The following is a 19,384-nucleotide window of genomic DNA, read 5'->3' on the forward strand; positions in this document are numbered from 1 at the left end:
TTGGGTGATAACTTGGTAAGGGTCATGCCCGACTTTTGAGGTAGGCTTGGCTCTGCCTAAAACCTTCAGGACATGTGTGTTGCAAATCTGTATGCATGTGTTGGCATGCCTGCACATGTGTTCTCAGACAGTGACCTTCATCACCAAATAAATTTACCTGCTGAACCCCTCAGTTAACACTGTGCTGACTTGTGTCTCTTTGTGTCTCACCTCTATCCCCAAGCAACCTATTACTTCCTGTCCATTTTCTTTTTCCTTTCTTCTTCTTTTTTTTTTTTTTTTGGTGGAGGGTAGGGCTGTGCTGCCTGGCATGTGGAAACTTATTTCCCCAACCAGGGATTGAACCTGTGCCCCTTGCATTGGAAGTTTGGGGTTTTTACCACACTGGACTGCCAGGGAAGAACCTATCCATTTTCTTTAAGCCATTCGCTCTCTTTTTTTTAATTGGAAGCATAATTGATTTATAATATTGTGTTAGTTTCAGGTATACAACAAAGTGATTCAGTTATATATATTTTCAGATTATATTATATTCCACGGGCTTCCCTTGGAAATGAACAGAGATCATTCTGTCGTTTTTGAGATTGTACCCAAGTACTGCTTTTCGGACTCTTTTGTTGACTGTGAGGGCTACTCCATTTCTTCTAAGGGATTCTTGCCCACAGTAGTCGATATAACGGTCATCCTAACTAAATTCACCCATTTCTGCCCATTTTAGTTCACTGATTCCCAAAACGTTGATGTTCACTCTTACCACTCCTGTGTGACCACTTCCAATTTACCTTGATTCATGGACCGAACATTCCAGGTTGCTATGCAATATTGTTCTTTACAGCATCAGACTTGACTTTCACCACCAGACAGATCCACAGCTGGGCATTGTTTCCACTTTGACTCAGGCTCTTCATTCCTTCTGGAGCTGTTTCTTCGTTCTTCTCCAGTAGCATATTGGGTACCTACTGACCTGGGGAGTTCATCTTTTACTGTCATATCTTTTTGCCTTTTCATACTGTTCATGACGTTCTCAAGGCAAGAATACTGAAGTGGTTTGCCATTCCCTTCTCCAGTGGACCACATTCTGTCAGAACTCTCCACCATGACCCATCTGCCTTGGGTGGCCCGATGTGGCATGGCTCATAGTTTCATTGAGTTAGACAAGGCTGTGATCCATGTGATCTGTTTGTTAGTTTTCTGTGACTGTGGTTTTCATTCAACAGTTCTATGAAGAACTACCAGAACTTTTAGAACTAACACCAAAAAAAGATGTCCTTTTCATCATGTTGCTGCTGCTGCTGCTAAGTCGCTTCAGTTGTGTCCAACTCTGTGCGACGCCATAGACAGCAGCCCACCAGGCTCCCCCATCCCTGGGATTCTCCAGGCAAGAACACTGGAGTGGGTTGCCATTTCCTTCTCCAATGCATGAAAGTGAAAAGTGAAAGTGAAGTCGCTCAGTCGTGTCCGACTCTTCGTGACCCCATGGACTGCAGCCTACCAGGCTCTTCCACCCATGGGATTTTCCAGGCAAGAGTACTGGAGTGGGTTGCCATTGCCTTCTCCCTTCATCATAGCGGACTGGAATGCAAAAGTAGGAAGTCAAGAGATTCCTGGAGTAACAGGCAAATTTGGCCTTGGAGTACAATATGAAGCAGGACAAAGGCCAGCAGGGTTTTGCCAAGAGAATGCACTGGTCATAGCAGATGCCTTCTTCCAACAACACAAGAGAAGACTGTACACATGGACATCACCAGATGGTCAATACCGAAATCAGATTAATTATATTCTTTGCAGCTGAAGATGGAGAAGCTCTATACAGTCAGCAAAAAGAAGACCAGGAGCTGACTGTGGCTCAGATCATGAACTCCTTATTGCTGAATTCAGACTTGAATTGAAGAAAGTAGGGAAAACCACTAGGCCATTCAGATATGACCTAAATCAAATCCCTTATGATTATACAGTGGAAGTGACAAATAGATTCAAGGAATTAGATCTGATAGACTGCCTGAAGAACTGTGGATGGAGGTTCATAACATTGTACAGGAGGCAGTGATCAAAACCATCCCCAACAAAAATGCAAAAAGGCAAAATTGTTGTCTGAGGAGGCCTTACAAATAGCTGAGAAAAGAAGAGAAGCTGAAGGCAAAGGAGAAAAGGAAAGATATACCCATCTGAATGCAGAGTTCCAAAGAATAGCAAGGAGAGATGAGAAAGCCTTCCTAAGTGATCAATGCAAAAAAATAGAGGAAAACAATGGAATGAAAAAGACTAGAGAGCTCTTCAAGAAAATTAGAGATATCAAGGGTGCAAAGATGGGCACAATAAAGGACAGAAACAGTATGGACCTAACAGAAGCAGAAGACATTAGGAAGAGGTGGCAAGAATACACAGACTGCTACTGCTGCTAAGTCACTTTAGTTGTGTCCGACTCTGTGTGACCCCATAGACATCAGCCCACCAGGCTCTCCTGCCCCTGGGCTTCTCCAGGCAAGAACACTGGAGTGGGTTGCCATTTCCTTCTCCAATGCATGAAAGAGAAAAAGCAAAAGTGAAGTCACTCAGTCGTGTCCGACTCTTAGCGACCCCATGGACTGCAGCCTACCAGGCTCTTCCACCCATGGGATTTTCCAGGCAAGAGCACTGGAGTGGGGCGCCATTGCCTTCTCTGAAGAACTATACAAAAAAGATCTTCATGACCCAGATAACCACAATGGTGTGATCAGTCACCTAGAGCCAGACATCCTGGAGTGTGAAGTCAAGTGGGCCTTAGGAAGCATCACTACAAACAAAGCTGGTAGAGGTGATGAAATTCCAGTTGAGCTATTTCAAATCCTGGAAGATGATGCTGTGAAAGTGCTGCACTCAATATGCCAGCAAATCTGGAAAACTCAGCAGTGGCCACAGGACTGGAAAAGATCAGTTTTCATTCCAATCCCAAAGAAAAGCAATGCCAAAGAGTGTTCAAACTACTGCACAATTGCACTCAACTCACACGCTAGCAAAGAAATGCTCAAAATTCTCCAAGTGAGGCTTCAACAGTACATGAACCGAGAACTTCCAGATGTTCAAGCTAGATTTAGAAAAGGCAAAGAAACCAGAGATCAAATTCCCAAAATCTGTTGGATCATAGAAAAAGCAAGAGAATTCCAGAAAAACATCTACTTCTGCTTCACTGACTATGCTAAAGCCTTTGACTGTGTGAATCACAACAAACTGTGGAAAATTGTTGAAGAGATGGAAATACCAGACCACCTTACCTCCCTCCTGGGAAACCTGTATGCAGGTCAAGAAGTAATAGTTAGAACCGGACATTGAACAATAGACTGTTTCAAAATTGGGAAAGGAGTACGTCAAGGCTGTACACTGTCACCCTGCTTATTTAACTTGTATGCAGAGTACATCATGCAAAATGTTGGGCTGGATGAAGCAGAAGCTGAGATCAAGAGTGCGGGGAGAAATATCAGTAACTTCAGATACACAGATGACACCATCCTTATGGCAGAAAGTAAAGAGGGACTAAAGAGCCTCTTGAAGGTAAAAGAAGAGAGTGAGAAAGCTGGCTTCAAACTCAACATTCAAAAAACTAAGATCATGGCATCCAGTTCCATCACTTCATGGCAAATACATGGGGAAACAATGGAAACAGTGAGAGACTTCATTTTCTTGGACTCCAGAATCACTGCAGATGGTGACTGCAACCATGAAATTAAAAGATGCTTGCTCCTTGGAAGTAAAAGCTATGACCAACCTAGATAGCATATTAAAAAGCAGAGACATTACTTTGCTGACAAAAGTCCATATAGCCCAAGCTATGTTTTTTTCCGTAGTCATGTATGGATGTCGGAGTTGGACCATAAAGAAAGCTGAGCACCAAAGAACTGATGCTTTTGAACTGTGGTGTTGGAGAAGACTCTTGAGAATCCCTTGAACTGCAAGGAGATCAAGAAAAGTCCTAAAAGAAATCAATCTTGAATATTCATTGGAAGGACTGATGCTGACACTGAAGCTCCAATACTTTGGCCACTTGATGTGAAGAGCTGACTCATTGGAAAAGACCCTGATGCTGGGAAAGATTGAAGGTGGGAGGAGAAGGGGACAGCCAGGATGAGATGGTTGGATGGCATCACCAACTCAATGAACATAAGTTTGAGCAAGCTCCAGGAGATGGTGAAGGACAGGGGAGCCTGGTGTGCTGCAATCCATGGGGTCACTAAGAGTCAGACACAGCTGAGTGACTGAACCAGAACAGCAAGAACAACAACAGGCTCCCTGGTGGCTCTGTGGTACAGAGTCTGTGGTACAGGAGACACAGGAGATGCAGTATCAATCCCAGGGTCAGGACTATCCCCTGGAGGAGGAAATGGTGACCCACTCCAGTATTCTAGCCTGGTAAATCCCATGGACAGAGGAGCCTGATGGGCCATAGTCCATGCGGTCACAAAGTGTTGGGTATGACTTAGCAACTAAACCACCACCACCACCACCGTGAATCCTGCCCCCAAAATTTAGACATCTTTTGATCATACCTCCTGGGACTCAGGAACCTTCAAACAAGTTACTTAACCTCTTTAATTTCCACATCTTGGCTCTTATGAATACTGTCGAGATGAACATGGAAATTCAAATTCCTCTTTGAAATACTGATTTTAATTCTTTTGGATAAATACCCAGCAGTGGAATTGCTGGATCGTATTCATTTTTTGAGGAACCTCCATATACTTTAAGCCATTCTTGAAGGTTCCCTGCAGTGGTTGCAGACCTAGCCCTGCATCTTTGCCATAACACACCTAGCCATGCACTGTGGCTTCTCCCTGTGCCTCCTCCTAGCCTCTGGCCCTATTTCTCTGGCTTTGACCTTCTCCTTCCCCAGCACTCAGCCTCTCTCCTGTGCTTGACAATTGGCATTGCCTTTGGCAACCCATCCCTCTTGTTCCCATGCTCCAGTGAGCCTCCCATGGGCACCACCCCTGAAAACTCACCCAAGTCAGGAGAGCTGTGTGTGTGCCCCTCAGCATTTCCCATAGCCCTGCTCTGCAGCTTTGTTCACAGCTGAGCAGTAACCAGCCCTACCTGTGATCTTTCCTTCGTCCTGCCTCAGCGGGGCAGGTAAGCAAAATGCTCAGACAAACACAAAACCTGGGGGAGGGGGAGCCTCCTTTAAGGGGTGCCCTGACAGGCCCCGGTATGCATTGCCCAGAAGGGGCTCAGCCAGTGTCTATGAACTTGCTAAGAGGACAGCGGTTCTGTCTGAGGCCCCTTTGGCAGGAATTCGGCGTGCTGCAGAACGGAGCGGCACCACTGTCTTCCCTGGCCAGCCGTGGCCATGCTTGGGAGGTGTCAAGCCCTTGAAGAAACAAACGACACATGTGGTTTCCTTAAAGCCAGTTCAGTTCAGCTTCTCAACAAAGTAGGATCTCGCAACCGCACAGGCTGCGCCCTCCCTGCCCAAAGGCCGGAGCTTGAACCACAGGTGGGAATGGCTCCCAAACCAGCGACCTCTTCCGTAAACATCTCGGACTCACTGCTCCCTCCCCATTTTTGTCCACCTTCCCATGAACTGCACTTGAATTCATTTGTGCTCATTAGAATCACTGAGGCTCCGGTGGGATGGGGAATCCATCCAGTCTCCTTGGCCTTGGCGTCCAGCTCTTTTCTGTCTGAACCCAGCCTGCCTTTCCAGCACATCCCCCGCCCCCCACCCTCCTGGGTGCTGGTGGGCCCCAGCCCTCCCTGGTGCAGTCAGCCCCTTGACCTAGGGCACTATAAGTTCAGCCTGCCTTTCCAGCACATCCCCCATCCCCCACCCTCCTGGGTGCTGGTGGGCCCCAGCCCTCCCTGGTGCAGTCTGCCCCTTGACCTAGGGCACTATAAGTTCAGAGCTTAGAATGGGCTTTCTGGACCCTCTGTCCATTACCTTCCTCTAGATATGCTTCAGTTTTCTATGTCCACCAGACCAATGCTACAACAGCCAAGGTCAAATGTCACATCACAAAGACCACACCCCTAATCGTGGTCTTAGCTGACGGCCAGCTGTTAACCCCAAGCCTGCTTCTGGCTCATTAACCCGCCAGGGGGTATAAGGTGTGTCTCCTCCCATCCACTCATCCACACCATCCACCCCCACTGGGTGTTCAGTTCAATAAGAGTGTATGAAAATTGAAGGAACCTTCTGGTATCATAAAGCAGGAAAACTTGGAAGAGAGTTTGTTGAATGAAGGAAGGACCTAAAGAATAGGCTGGAATGACTAGATGATTGGTGAATACTTTGGGGGCACGGAGCCCGATGCTCCTCACACCTTACATAACAACAGGCTCTTTCTGTCTTGGAGGGAAAGATCAATGAGTGATGTAGCCAAAAGCAGAATTTTCATATTCAGAAGAGCTGGTGTGTTTGTGTGTGTGCCTGCCTGTGTGCCCAGCATCCCAGGGCCTCCCAGTCTAAGAGAGAGATTCAGAGGCCAGAGAGATCCCTGCCCTTCTATGCTGGGAACTCCTCCCCACCAAACCCCCCTAGGACACCCTTGGGAGAAGGGCTGTGGGCATTTCTACAACATGCCCAGCTTCTACAGAAACTGACCAGGAAGGATCCACTCTGAAGATCTATCGATATCACAGAGCAACTTGTGCTTTAAACTGCAGTAGCCTCTGACTTTCCGGAAGTGACCTGCCCCTTGGACTTGCTCTTGACGCATTAAGAACTTTCATCCGCACCTCTTCCTGTCGCCTCGATCAACCCTCAGATTCCTATTCTTTGTTCTGTGGCCTCCTTCTCTGTCTCTAAAGGAACTGCAGACTTTGCCCTTCGATCTTCGTGGTGGTTGCACTTCCTCAGAGGACAGGTCCGTTTATCTTTATTTCAAGTTAAGGAAACATCCCAGTAGATGCTTGCTAATCCTCTTTCTTCCAGGCTCCCGGCACTTGGCTTTCTTGCTTGGGATCCTCTGTACAGCTGGGAGAGGCACAGTCAGAACTAAGGTGCTGACAGCTTGTGTTGGAATCACATGGTGTTTACTATGCTGTGAGTTTACAGCATCCTTGTTTCCATACTGACAGCACACGCCATATGGAGAGAGAAAACCCTGTCAGATGAACCCTTGAGGAATCACAGTGTGGTGCATGAAATCTCATAATTGCTTTCAGAGATGGGGAGGGCCTCTCGCTCGAATCGCATCAGCGATGGGGGCGCTCCCTGCCATAATTGAATAAAATGGAGTTTGACATGAGGTAATTTACTTTGTTCTGTGTTGGTGCTGGGGAAGCTCAGCTCATCGGGCAAGGACGGAAAAGTTTGTTTTCTGTCCTTGTGGGATCAGGCTGAGAGGGAGGCAGTGAGAATGCAGGCTATGTCCACAGGGCACGGTGTTAACAGGTGCAGGCCCCAGACCAGTCACCCACGGGGCGACCAGACTCCAACCCAGACTCCCTCCTGTCGCTGATGACGACCTGACATTTTATTACTGTCACTTGGGATCTTGTCTGCTCACCCAAACACACTCCACCTTTCCAACGGAATCCAAGATCCCTGAGGTCTGGGATCGTGTCCCATTCCCCCGACCCTTTACACTCACCGATCCTGCCACACACCGAGGTAGGTTAAATGTTGTTGGGGTGGCTATTCCCAAACCATCTGTGCATGGGAAGGTAGGCTGAGTGAGGCAACAATTCAAGGCTAGTTTCAGCCCCCAAACCACTTGAGGAGGGGCCCAGGGGGAGACTTGCAAGCTGTCTCATCTGTGTTCATCAGCGTATCTACTCAAGAGAGAATGGGAAGGTCGTGAGTGCCTTCTGAATATGGTATACTGAGAACTGGTGAAGTGAAAGTGTCAGTCGTGTCCGACTCTTTGCAACCCCGTGGACTGTAGCCCACCAGGCTCCTCTCTCCGTGTAATTCTGCAGGCAAGGGCACTGGGGTAGGTCGCCATTTCCTTCTCCAGGGGATCTTCCTGACCCAGGGAGGGAACTTAGGTCTCCCGCATTGCAGGCAGATTCTTTACTGTCTGAGCCACCAGGGAAGCCCCAAGAGCCAGTGGATTCCTTCAGAAACAGTTCTTACCCTCAGGCAGTTTGCCCAGGAAAGGAGAAGTGGGTGATAAAGCTCGCCAGCCCTAGTCACTTGCTCTTTCGTTTACTGTTGTTTAGTCGCTATGTCGTGTCCGACTCTTTTGTGACCCCATGTACTATGTAGCTATCCAGGCTCCTCTGTTCAGACGAGAATACTGGAATGGGTTGCCATTTCCTTCTCCAAGGGATCTTCCTGACCCAGGAGACAAAAACCTATCACCACTGGCTTAAGTGATAGATGGATAAGGGTCAGGTGGAGAGCAGGCCTCAGTCAGTTGCCTTTGGGGTCTCCCATGATATTTGCAGCTCCAGGCTTCTCTTTCTTACTCAACTCTTTCTCCTGGGTTGGCGTCACTCTCCGTGGGCTCTCACTGCCTGGTGGGAAAGGCAGTTGTGTTGGCTCCTGACTGACTATTCATAAGACCTTGTCATCCCAGAGGGGTACATGTTTCTTTTCTGGAAGATCTAGCAAAATCCCGGAAGGACTTCCAAGGCCCCGTCCCCTGAACCTATCAGTGTGTCCCTGATACAGGACTCAGATTGGCTGGGACAGAGTCATGTGCTCCTCCCTGAAACTCCCTGAAGTCATTCCCTTAGAACCATGGCATGGGCTGGAATTTTACAGACTCGGGGGAGGAGGTTCCACAAAGAAAGGGAGAATTCTTGCCTGGAGAATCCTGGGGACAGAGGAGCCTAGTGGGCTGCCATCTATGGGGTCACACAGAGTTGGACACAACTGAAGCAACTTAGCAGCAGCAGCAGCAGCATGCTGGTCCTAGGAGGTAGGTGTGATTATCGTTCCCAGTTTACAGATGAGGAAACTGAGGGATAAAGTGTCAGGTCATCTGCCCCAGGGCACACAGGCAGTGAATAGTGAGGCAGGGATTTGAACCTGGGTTTAGCTTCAGAGCCCTTGCTCACAGCCACCAATCTCCCTTCAAGTAATGGCTGTACCTCCTGTGGATAAACTCTTTGGGTATGAAAGTGAGTGGGCGTGATGGTTTTCTTCCCATCTTCTTGTGTTTCATATCACCAGGGAAACCCCCTCTAAAGGAACGGTTGTCCTGGTTCCTCCTCTGCACTTGGCAAGGATCTAGTCTTTCCTTCCTTCTGCATGGCTCTCCTGATGAGGTCTACTTCACCCTCTTCCTGGTTTCCTTACAGGGTCACCTGACTTTTCCTGGTGCAGCTGCAGAATCAAGGGGCTCATTTTCAGTGCTCTAGGGGATCCAAGGCAGGGTGTCTCAGCAAAACCTTGGAGCATCTTTCTGGCCAGAGAAAGCCTCTTGCGGAGTCGTTGCAGAAAGAGCCAGAAGGGACCCTCCCATCTTCCCTCCAACGTGCATCTTCATTTTACAGAGGAAGACTAACGCCCAGCGGTGGTAGATGTGTTGCTTGCAGTCACACAGCAGGTCTCTGGCTAGAACCCTGGTCTCCAGGCCTCTGGCTTTGAGCCTTACACTGTCTTTATTCTTCAGAATTCTCTTGGCTACTCAATAGCTGAAGACTGGTTACTGCCTGCCTCTGTGCCTCTAGCTCCTTAGCTGAAAAATGCAGGGTTTTCACAATGTGAAGGACTCTAAGACTGGGCTTTGCTTCAGTTGGGCAAATATGAGTTTTTTTTTTAACTGCATTCATTAGAATGTTTTGAATTATAAGTCATTTTAAAAGTTTTTCAAATTGTCCTAAACAATGCTCATAAATAAGCTTTTCAGATGTGGTTTGGGCTGCAGGTTGCAGGCATAGTGTGATCCAGATTCATGACTTCACCAGAGCACCTACTCATAATTTTCCCAGCTCTGACCTCCTCTCCATGTGAATGTCGTCCTCACAGCAGCTTGTTGTGCAGTATCAAGATCTCTGCAGCAGACCCTGGCCTCACACCCATGTACCCCAGCACCAGAGGAAAAGAGGCTTAGCGTGCCCAAGCAACATCTGTGGCTCATGTGGGTTTTCGTGGCTTGGGTTGCATGCTTGGCACCCTTATCCAGTGACTGTAACCAACGAATGTGACATGCTAATCAGCCAGCTAGGGATGCAGTCATAGTGCCAGGAACTGCTAGCATGTCCACACAGAATTCAGGGCATTAAACAGGGAGTGGACTGGAGAGTAGAGGCGAGGTATTAACTGGCCCCCTTTTCTACCCTGACCTTGACCCTCTGAGTCTGCAGAGCCTGGAGATGAGTAAGGGGTCCTGAGAGTTTGCCAGTCACCTTGCTGCATCCATCTGGGATGAGGATCCAGACGCGGGTTGATGGCTCTGCCTGGCCCTCTCTGGGTCTCACCGTATTCTTCTTTTCTTTTCTCCAGACCGAGATTACTGCAGTTTATGTGACAAACAGCCAGTCGGGAGGCTGCTTTTCCGGCAGTTCTGCGAAACCAGACCTGGGCTGGAGTCCTACATTCAGTTCCTGGACTCGGTGGTAAGTCCCTGCTCCTGAGCTGGGAGCTTCTGGTCCTCTGTGATCAGCGATGGTTTTTGTCCAGGGGAAGGATAAAGACTTGTGACTTAGATGGATGAAGAATAACCTTGTCGCCAAAGAAGCTGCCAGTGCAGACTTTGAGAATGCAGACTTGTCTCCAGGTCATCACCTGCTGTGTTTGTTTGTACACTTGTTTACCATCTGCTTCTTCACTAGAATGCAAGCTCCCTGGGGCCAGGACCCTGGGCTTGCAGTTCACGCCTGCCTGGCATTATGCCTGGCCCATACAGCACTCAGTATTTGTGGGAGGAACATGTGTTGACTATTTCGAAGTGATCTGTCAGCTGCTGGCTGTGCTGTCTACTGGCATACCCAGACATGACTAACGCCATGGGGTCTTCCTTCAGATGTACTGGTCACTCATTTGTTCAACAGTTACATAGTTACAGACTACAGTTCAATAGTTACAGATAAATGCTGGATTAGCCATTAAAAAGAATGCAATAATGCCATTTGCTGCAACAGGGATGGACCTAGAGATTATCATGCTAAGTGAAGAAAGTCAGAAAGACAAATACCATATAATACCAATTATATGTAGAATCTAAAAAAAATATATAGAATGAACTTATTAACAAAACAAGTATACTCATGGACATAGAAAACAAACTTGGTGGTTATCAAGGGGGAAAGGCGGGGAAGGGATAAACTGGGAGTTTGGTATTAATAGATACATGCTACTGTATATGGTTTCTTCCCTGGTGGTTCAGTCTGTAAAGAATCCACCTGCAATGCAGGAGATGGGGGCTCGATCCTTGGGTCGGGAAGACCCTCTGAAGAAGGAAATGTTGACCCACTCCAGCATTCTTGCCTGAAAAATCCCACGGACAGAGGAGCCTGGACGACTATAGTCTATGGGGTCACAAACGGTCAGACACAACTTAGTGACTAAACCACCACCAGCATCTTTCCCCAGGTCCCCCGGACTACCAGCCCTGATGTGATCCCTGTTCCAGTGACCAGGGATTAACTGGGAATTCGGGATTATCAGATACATACTACCCTATATAAAACAGATAAACACAAAGACCTACTGTGTAGCATATATAACCTATAATTGAAAAGAATCTGAAAAAAAAAAATGTGTGTGAGTGTATATATAAGGAAATCATTTCTCTTCACCGAAACATTGTAAATCGCCTATACTTCAATTTAAAAAAAAAAAACAAACTAAAAACATGTTGATTAATCTGCGTGAGCTTTTAGAACAGGACATATGAACATGCAGGAGTTCCTTGGCACGTGCTCAGGAGGTTAGGGCACCTCACCCTGGGCCTAGGGAGTCTATCCAAGGAAAGTGGACAAGGAGTAGGGAGATGAAGGATGAATCATGGTCAGTCGTGAAAGGAATGGGGTCATCTGGGCCCCCCTTTCCAAGGCAGGGTGTGGAGATGCTGTTGTTACCTAGAGGCCCTAATGCCGTCATTGGCTGCAGCCATCCTGACCTCTGGCTTGGTTTGGGGGACAGCACGATGGGGCCCAAGTTTGTGTATCTGCTTTAGGGTCTCAGTGTGGATCTCTAGACCCACTGGCCAAACTGTCCACTGAACATCTCACTGACAGTCACATGGGCCCCTCAAAGTCAACACCTAAAACTAACTCAGCACCTTCCCCCAGGTCCCCCATACTACTAGCCCTGACACGTTCCCTGTTTCAGTGACCCCACCATCACCCACATGTGAAATCTTTGCATTGTCCTGGACCCCGCCCTCTTATCATTCTTTACCAACCAGATCAAGGACCATGTGCCTGGTCCCTTGACCTCTCCCGGCCCAGCTCCCTTCCCTCCACAGCCTGTCCTGGTCTCCATGCCAGTGATTGCAATCGTTCCCAACCTCAACTGAGCAGTAGAAACACCTGGGGAGCCTTAAAAAAATAATCAGTGCCTGAACTGAAGCCCAGACTCATTAATTTGAATCTCTGGGGATGGGGCCAAGTATTTTCATAACTTTTTATTATGGAAAATTTCAAGCTATAAAAAGTAGAAGTCTACAGAATGGTATAATGAACCCCCATGCACTCTTCACCTGCTTCAATAGTTACAGACTCAAGGCCAATCTTGTTTCACCCACATCCTCCCCACACCCCCCACCCTGTGGCATTTTGCAGCTGATCTCATTTCTGTCATTTCATCCATGAACATGTCAGTATGTGTCACTAAATGATGAGGGCTCCTTAGCCAAAAAAACCACAGTACCATTAGCACAGCTAAAAAGTAATAATTCCTTACTATCATCAAATACTCCTCAGTGTTCAAATTTCTGATTTTCTCATGCTTTTTGCAAATGCATCTCTTCACAGTTTATAACCACATCCAAGGGCGTCCCGTGGTCTGAGTGTTGTGTTCTCACCCTCATGTGTCATTTGATAGGTTCCTCTGTATTTCTTGTAAGTTGCTCATTGACTTCAGAAATTTGTCAGATTCAATTTCACTCTGGCAGTGGTTGGGAGCTGACTTCATAAGTGGTTTCATGCTCTTCTGCTAGGGAGCTTATGATATCTGGTGTCTTTTTGAGATGGCAGTAGCCATTGATATTCAATATCCAAATCTATTGATTAATTAAGGGTTGTGACATAGCAACATTCTATCATTCCTTCTTCCTTTGCTCACTGAAAAATACTTCCTTTTCATTACTGTTTGGTTCAGTCAGTTCAGTTTAGTCGCTCAGTCGTGTCTGAGCAACTGAATGCAACTAATGGCATCCCCATGGACTGCAGCACGCCAGGCTTCCCTGTCCATCACCAACTCCCGGAGCTTACTCAAACTCATTCCATCGAGTCGGTGATGTCATCCAACCATCTCATCCTCTGTCGTCCCCTTCTCCTCCTGCCTTCAGTCTTTCCCAGCATCAGGATCTTTTCCAATGAGTTGGTTCTTCAGGTGGCCAAAGTATTGGAGCTTTAGCGTCCGCATCAGTCCTTCCATTGAATATTTGGAACTGATCTCCTTTAGGATGGACTGGTTGGATCTCCTTGCTGTCCAAGGGACTCTCAGAAGTCTTCTCCAACACCACAGTTCAAAAGCATCAATCCTTCAGTGCTCAGCTTTCTTTATAGTTCAACTCTCACATCCATACATGACTACTGGAAAAACCATAGCTTTGACTAGACAGACCTTTGTTGGCAAAGTAATGTCTGCTTTTTAATATGCTGTCTAGGTTGGTCATAGCTTTTCTTCCAAGGAGCAAGCGTCTTTTAATTTCATGGCTGCAATCACCATCTGCTGTGATTTTGGAGCCCAGAAAAATAAAGTCTCACTGTTTCCTCTGTTTTCCCATTTGGTTGCCATGAAATGATGGGACTGGGTGCCATGATCTTAGTTTTCTGAATGTTGAGTTTTAAGCCAATTTTTTGACTTTCCTCTTTTACTTTCATCAAGAGGCTCTTTAGTTCTTTGCTTTCTGCCATAAGGGTGGTCTCATCCGTGTATCTGAGGTTATTATATTTTTCCCGGAAATCTTGATTCCAGCTTGTGATTCATCCAGCCTGGCATTTCACGTGATGTACTCTGCATATACATTAAAGAAGCAGGGTGACAATATACAACCTTGACGCACTCCTTTCCCAATTTGGAACCAGCCTGTTGTCCCATATCCAGTTCTAACTGTTGCTTCTTGACCTGCATACAGATTTCTCAGGAAGCAGGTCAGGTGGTCTGGTATTCCTCTCTCTACTGTTTGGTTACCTCATAGTAAAGTTCATATAGGGAGTGCTTGATTCTTTTCTTGTATTCGTGTGTTTTCAAAGTACCTAATTGGTTCACTGGCATCCTCCAACAGTAGTAATCAATTAGAGTTTTAATGCACGGACTTAAATGTGGGGCATTTTGATGCAGTGGTGCTCCATGGTTTCATTGTTGGCCTGTGGGAGCCCCTCAGGCTGGCTTCTGAGCCCTTGAGAGGACCCCAGTGGCTGCTGGTAGCCATCATGTCGTCTGATGTGATGTTCTGGGCTCCTCTTGTATGCTTCCTGCCCTACACCTAGAGTTTGTCATTTCTCCAAGGATCCCTGGTTTCTTTTACTGGGAAATGGTACTTGGAGTCTACAGTTTGGCACTTAGGGGTGCTCATTATCTACCATTGTTTGAATGGGCCGTTGTTTGTAGCAGACCCCTGGACTACAGCATACCAGTCTCCCCTGTCCTTCACTATCTCCCGGAGTTTGCATGTAGTTCATGGGGTTCTCCTGGCAAGAATACTGGAGTGGTTTGCCATTCACTCCTCCAGTGGACCATGTTTCATCAGAGCTCTACACTGTGACCCATCTGTCTCAGGTGGCCCTTCGTGACATGGCTCATAGCTTCATTCAGTTACCCAAGCCCCTTTGCCACAACACGGCAGTGGTCCATGAAGGAGATAGTAGACAATGGTAATTTTCACATCTCCTAGGACAGTACTTGGGCTTCCCAGGTGGGCCTCGTGGTTAAGAACCCACCTGCCAAGCCAGGAGATGTAAGAGATGTGGATCCCTGGGTCAGGAAGATCCCCTGGAGGAGGGCGTGGCAACCCACTCCAGTATTCTTGCCTGGAGACTCCCATGAACAGAGGAGCCTGGCGGGTTACAGTCCATAGCGTCTCAAAGAGTCGAACACAACTGAAGCGACTTAGCACAGCGCAGCACAGCACTCTGTAAATGTTCAGGGTCGGGAAACGTTGACATCTAGGACAAATTACACATTTTGAGGCTGACTTACTAGACCTTCCACTAACAGGCCCCTGCCTTTCATGCATAGCTTTTCCTGGGTCTTTCTTGAGACCTGCATTCTGGCCCCAACCTGCTTCTGGTGGCTCTGACTTGCCAAGCTGGTTGAAGCGTCTCAGCCCTGCCTCCCTCCCTCTCGCTACCTGAAAGGCCTCCCAGGACCTCTGCCTGGTGAATGCCAGCTTGTCCCCCCCTGTCCTCTGCTCTCAGAAACCTCCCCTGTCCACCCCCTCTCTTCCCGAGTGCCCTCTGCTGGAGGTGTTGCTTTGACACACATCTGAGCCTCATTAGAGCTCGGTGCTGGCAGAATAGTGCATCATGAGCGAGCTGGCTCCTGAGACAGACCACGGTGCCATGCTGGCACCCCCTCAGCTGCCAGGGAGACTGCGGGCAGGTGTCTGACCCCTTTGTGCCTCATCTTTTTATCTGTAAGAGGGGACATAGTTGTACCTGATGGTGGCAGATGCGCTGAGGAGGGACCGAATGTGTTTGTACTGCTCAGGGCAGTGTGTGGCATGTCACAGGAGCCATGTATATAGCGAGTCAGGCATTATCTGTCTGCCTGCCTCCTCCACTAACTGGATAGCTCTCATCTCTGGGTGCTTATAGCGCTGCAACTGACAAGTAATTGATGCACAAGACCCACTGGGATCTGATGTCCGTGGCTGGAGTAGAGGGAGCAGGGGCAGAAGGGTCTAGGGGACGTGACAATCGTGCAAGCCCTTGTACCATTAGAGAACTTTGACGTGGGGGGTGGGCACTGGAACGTTTTTGAGCAGAACAGTGTCATGGTCTGATTTAGGTTTTTACTTTATTTTTTAATTTTTTGGCCACACCACGCAGCTTATAGGCTCTTAGTTCCCTGGCCAGGGATTGAACCCAGGACCTTGGAAGTGAGAGCATAGAATCCTAACTGCTGGACTGCCAGGGAATTCCCTGATTTTGGTTTTGAAAGTTTCCCTCTGGCTTCTGTGTCGGGAAGAGGCTACAGTGGGCCAGGGTCAGAGTGGGGAGCGCTGATGGGTGAGAGCTGGTGGTTGACACCCAGTCGGATTGGAGCATGTTCTGAACCAGAGTTAACAGTATTTTCTAATGCCCTGAGGGTGAGAGACAAGAGTTGGGGATGACTTCCAAGTGTTGACCTGAACCAGTGGAAAGATGGAGTGAGGGTAAGGCTGTGGGAGGCTTGTTTGGGGGAAGGTCAGGAGCTTCATCTGGGACACAGCTTCTGATGTCTACCAGACAGCCCAGCAGAGATGTGGGAGGGGTGGTGGGTGTTAAAGTCGAGTTTGTGAGAAAGGCCTGGGCTGGAAATAGCAAACTGGGAGTACCAGCCTATAGCTGGCACTTACAGCCACAGACTAGATGTGCTCACCAAGGAGATGAACGTGGATGGAGGAGCCGAGGACCAAAGTGTGAGCCTGGGACCAAGGCTCCTCCCCGTTTGGAAAAGATGAGGCATCAGCAGCTTTGGGATCTGTCTGGAGAGTTGATGAGGCAGAGCAGGGCAAGGCTAAACCCAGGAGCCAGTGGAATTTTCCAGCCACGTGTCTTGTTAGACTCTTACAGTCAGCTTGAGAAGAAGGGGGAAAAAATCCAATGGATGCCTATTTTCATTCTGGTCGTGCAGACGTTCTGTGTTGCTGGGCCTGTACCAAGAGCTCTCTTTTGGAAAGGAAACACGAGTCTGGCTCCCTGGGTGGATGCGACACATGCTCTTTACATACGCCTTAATGACACCACCACTCATCAGAGGCTCCTCCATCCCCTCGAATTTGTGTCTGCATCTCTGGGAATTAGCAGGACCTTTCATCGCCCATCCTGACGTCAAATGACCAGCCTTTGGCACACCTCTTTTACGCATGAAGACTTTATTGAGTTTTCCAGGGCTGGCGAAATGCTCATCTGAAATACCTTTTTTTTTCCTTCCATCCTGACTGGAACTCCGAGGAGGGAGGAGGTGGTGGTGTCATTAGGGGAGCACGCCCCTCCAGTGCTCCTGGCTCAGCCAGGGAAATCCACACCGTTCCCCACATCTAGGCTGAATTTCTACCGAGTGGAGTTCGATGAAAAATAACCTGTCCTTGTCGGCTCTGACGTCGCCGCCCAGGAAAGACTGCTTGCTGCACAGTCCTAACGTCTGAGATTCTCAGGTTGAGCAGAAGACATGGGCTGTTTTAACATGGGGCCTGGGTGATCCGGGTCAGTGGAACTGTTTGTGCGTCATTCATCAGACACAAGAATGATTTGGCTCTTAGTCTTGGTTATTGAGCAGCTTCTGGGAGCCTGAGAAGGACTCCCCCATCGCCCTCCTGCAGAGAAATGGGTTCAGTGACCCAAGTACCCAAGTCAAGGCTTTGAGTAGATTTGGCTTCAAGACCAGTAGGGTCTCGCCATGGACCCCTTAGAGACTGACATACTTCTCTAAATTGTTTTCTCAGAGGCTTGATGGCATCCCATCCCATTTGAAACCTTCTAGTCTCCAAGCTTGGGTGGGACTTAAAGTTTTCAGGTCTCTGCTCTTTGGAGTTAGGGGAGGTTTGGCAGATACTCAACCATATTTGGGCTTCCCGGGTGGCACTAATGGTAAACAACCTGCCTGCCAATACAGGAGACATAAGAAACGCAGGTTCAATCCCTGAGTAGGGAAAATCCCCTGGAGGAGGGCATGGCAATCCACTCCAGTATTCTTGCCAGGAGAATTCCATGGACAGAGGAGCTTGGAGGGCTACAGTCCATGGGGTCACAAAGAGTCGGACACAAATGAAGCAGCTAAGCATGCATCCACAACCATACTCAACACACATTTATGAGATGTCTTCGATATATCACACTCTGTTCTAGCAGCTGGAGACTATGGAGTGAGCAGAAGGAAGTTCCTGCCCTTACGGAGCTAGCTTTCCAATTAAACAGAAGATTGAAAAAGCAACAAAGGGCATTTTTTAATGAACTACAAGTTCAAATACCTATCAAATATTCATTATCTGTTGCTGGGAAGAAATTATCTATAACTTAACAGCTTGAAATAACAAGCATTTATTATCTCATGGTTTCTCTGGGTCAAGGATGTGGGAATGGTTGACCAAGGTGCTACTGGCTCAAGGTCTCTTTAAAGGTTACATCAGGGTGTTGGCTGGGGCTGCAAGTTGTCTGAAGGCTTGATCTGTTTCCAGGCTTGTGCACGTGGGTGGCATGTTGGTGCTGGCTGTTGGCTGGAGGCCTCAGCTGTCTTCCATGTGAGCCTCTCCATGGACTGCTCGAGTGTCCTCATAAGAGCACTGGCTTTCCCTGGAGCAAGCATGGTAGACGCTGCAGTGTCTTCTCTTTTTCGTCTGTGCTGGGTCTTCGTTCCTGCACAAGGGCCTTCTCCAGCTGCGGCAAGAAGGGGTTACTCTTCATTACAGTACACAGGCTTCGCATTGTGGAGGCTTCTCTTGTATTGGAGCCCAGGCTCTAGGCATGCAGGCTTCAGCAGTTGCAGCGCATAGGCTCGGTAGGTGCGGCTCACACGCTCTAGAGTGCAGGCTCAGTAGTTATGGCCCACGGGCATAGTTGGTCTGCAGTATGTGGGATCTTCCTGGACCAGGGATCAAACCCATGTCCCCTATACACTGAAAGCAGGAGTTCTGTAATGTCTTTTGTAAACTGGTCTCAGAGCTTCCATGTTGTCATATGTCTGGTATCTCAGTGGTTATACAGGTTGGCCCTATTCAGTTTGGAAAGAGCCTTCTCAAGAACACGAACAGCAAGAGGCAAAGATGATTAAAGTCTCCATCTTAGAGGCTGGCAACTACAAATATGAGGTTACAACAGATGGAATCTCACATCAGGAAATGCTGGAAGTCATTCCAAGATACTCATTAGCTCAAAACTATGGAAAATCACTTGACATTAATAGGCCATCTTATCCTGAAATTTTGTTGTAAAATGACTTAAATTCCTCACCAGGGGAACTAAGTATTCTGCTTCTCTTATTTTTGAATCATATCCAGTATTTGTTTTTGTCCTTCTATCACTGCTGTGATCTCCCAAGAGAGTGAGGGGGATGGTGGTAGTTATCCTTCAGACAGATGTAGAGACCCACAGAGCATTTGGTGAAGCTAGATCCTGGGAGCAGGGTCATCTTGAAAATGTACCACTTACA

At 47.9% G+C, this 19,384-nt stretch overlaps 1 protein-coding gene across 3 annotated transcripts in view; it reads left to right on the forward strand.

Moving 5' to 3' along the window:
- The window catches only part of GRK5 (G protein-coupled receptor kinase 5), a 232,014-nt gene that overhangs the window by 149,350 nt on the left and 63,280 nt on the right, over nt 1-19,384 (forward strand). For all 3 annotated transcript variants that reach the window (XM_070780926.1, XM_070780927.1, XM_070780925.1), the window contains exon 3: nt 10,367-10,479. In XM_070780926.1, the coding sequence (XP_070637027.1) occupies nt 10,367-10,479 (113 nt within the window). The remainder of the gene's footprint in view (nt 1-10,366; nt 10,480-19,384) is intronic.

This window comes from Bos indicus, chromosome 26 (assembly GCF_029378745.1).
Source record: "Bos indicus isolate NIAB-ARS_2022 breed Sahiwal x Tharparkar chromosome 26, NIAB-ARS_B.indTharparkar_mat_pri_1.0, whole genome shotgun sequence".
NCBI classification, from domain to species: Eukaryota; Metazoa; Chordata; class Mammalia; order Artiodactyla; family Bovidae; genus Bos; species Bos indicus.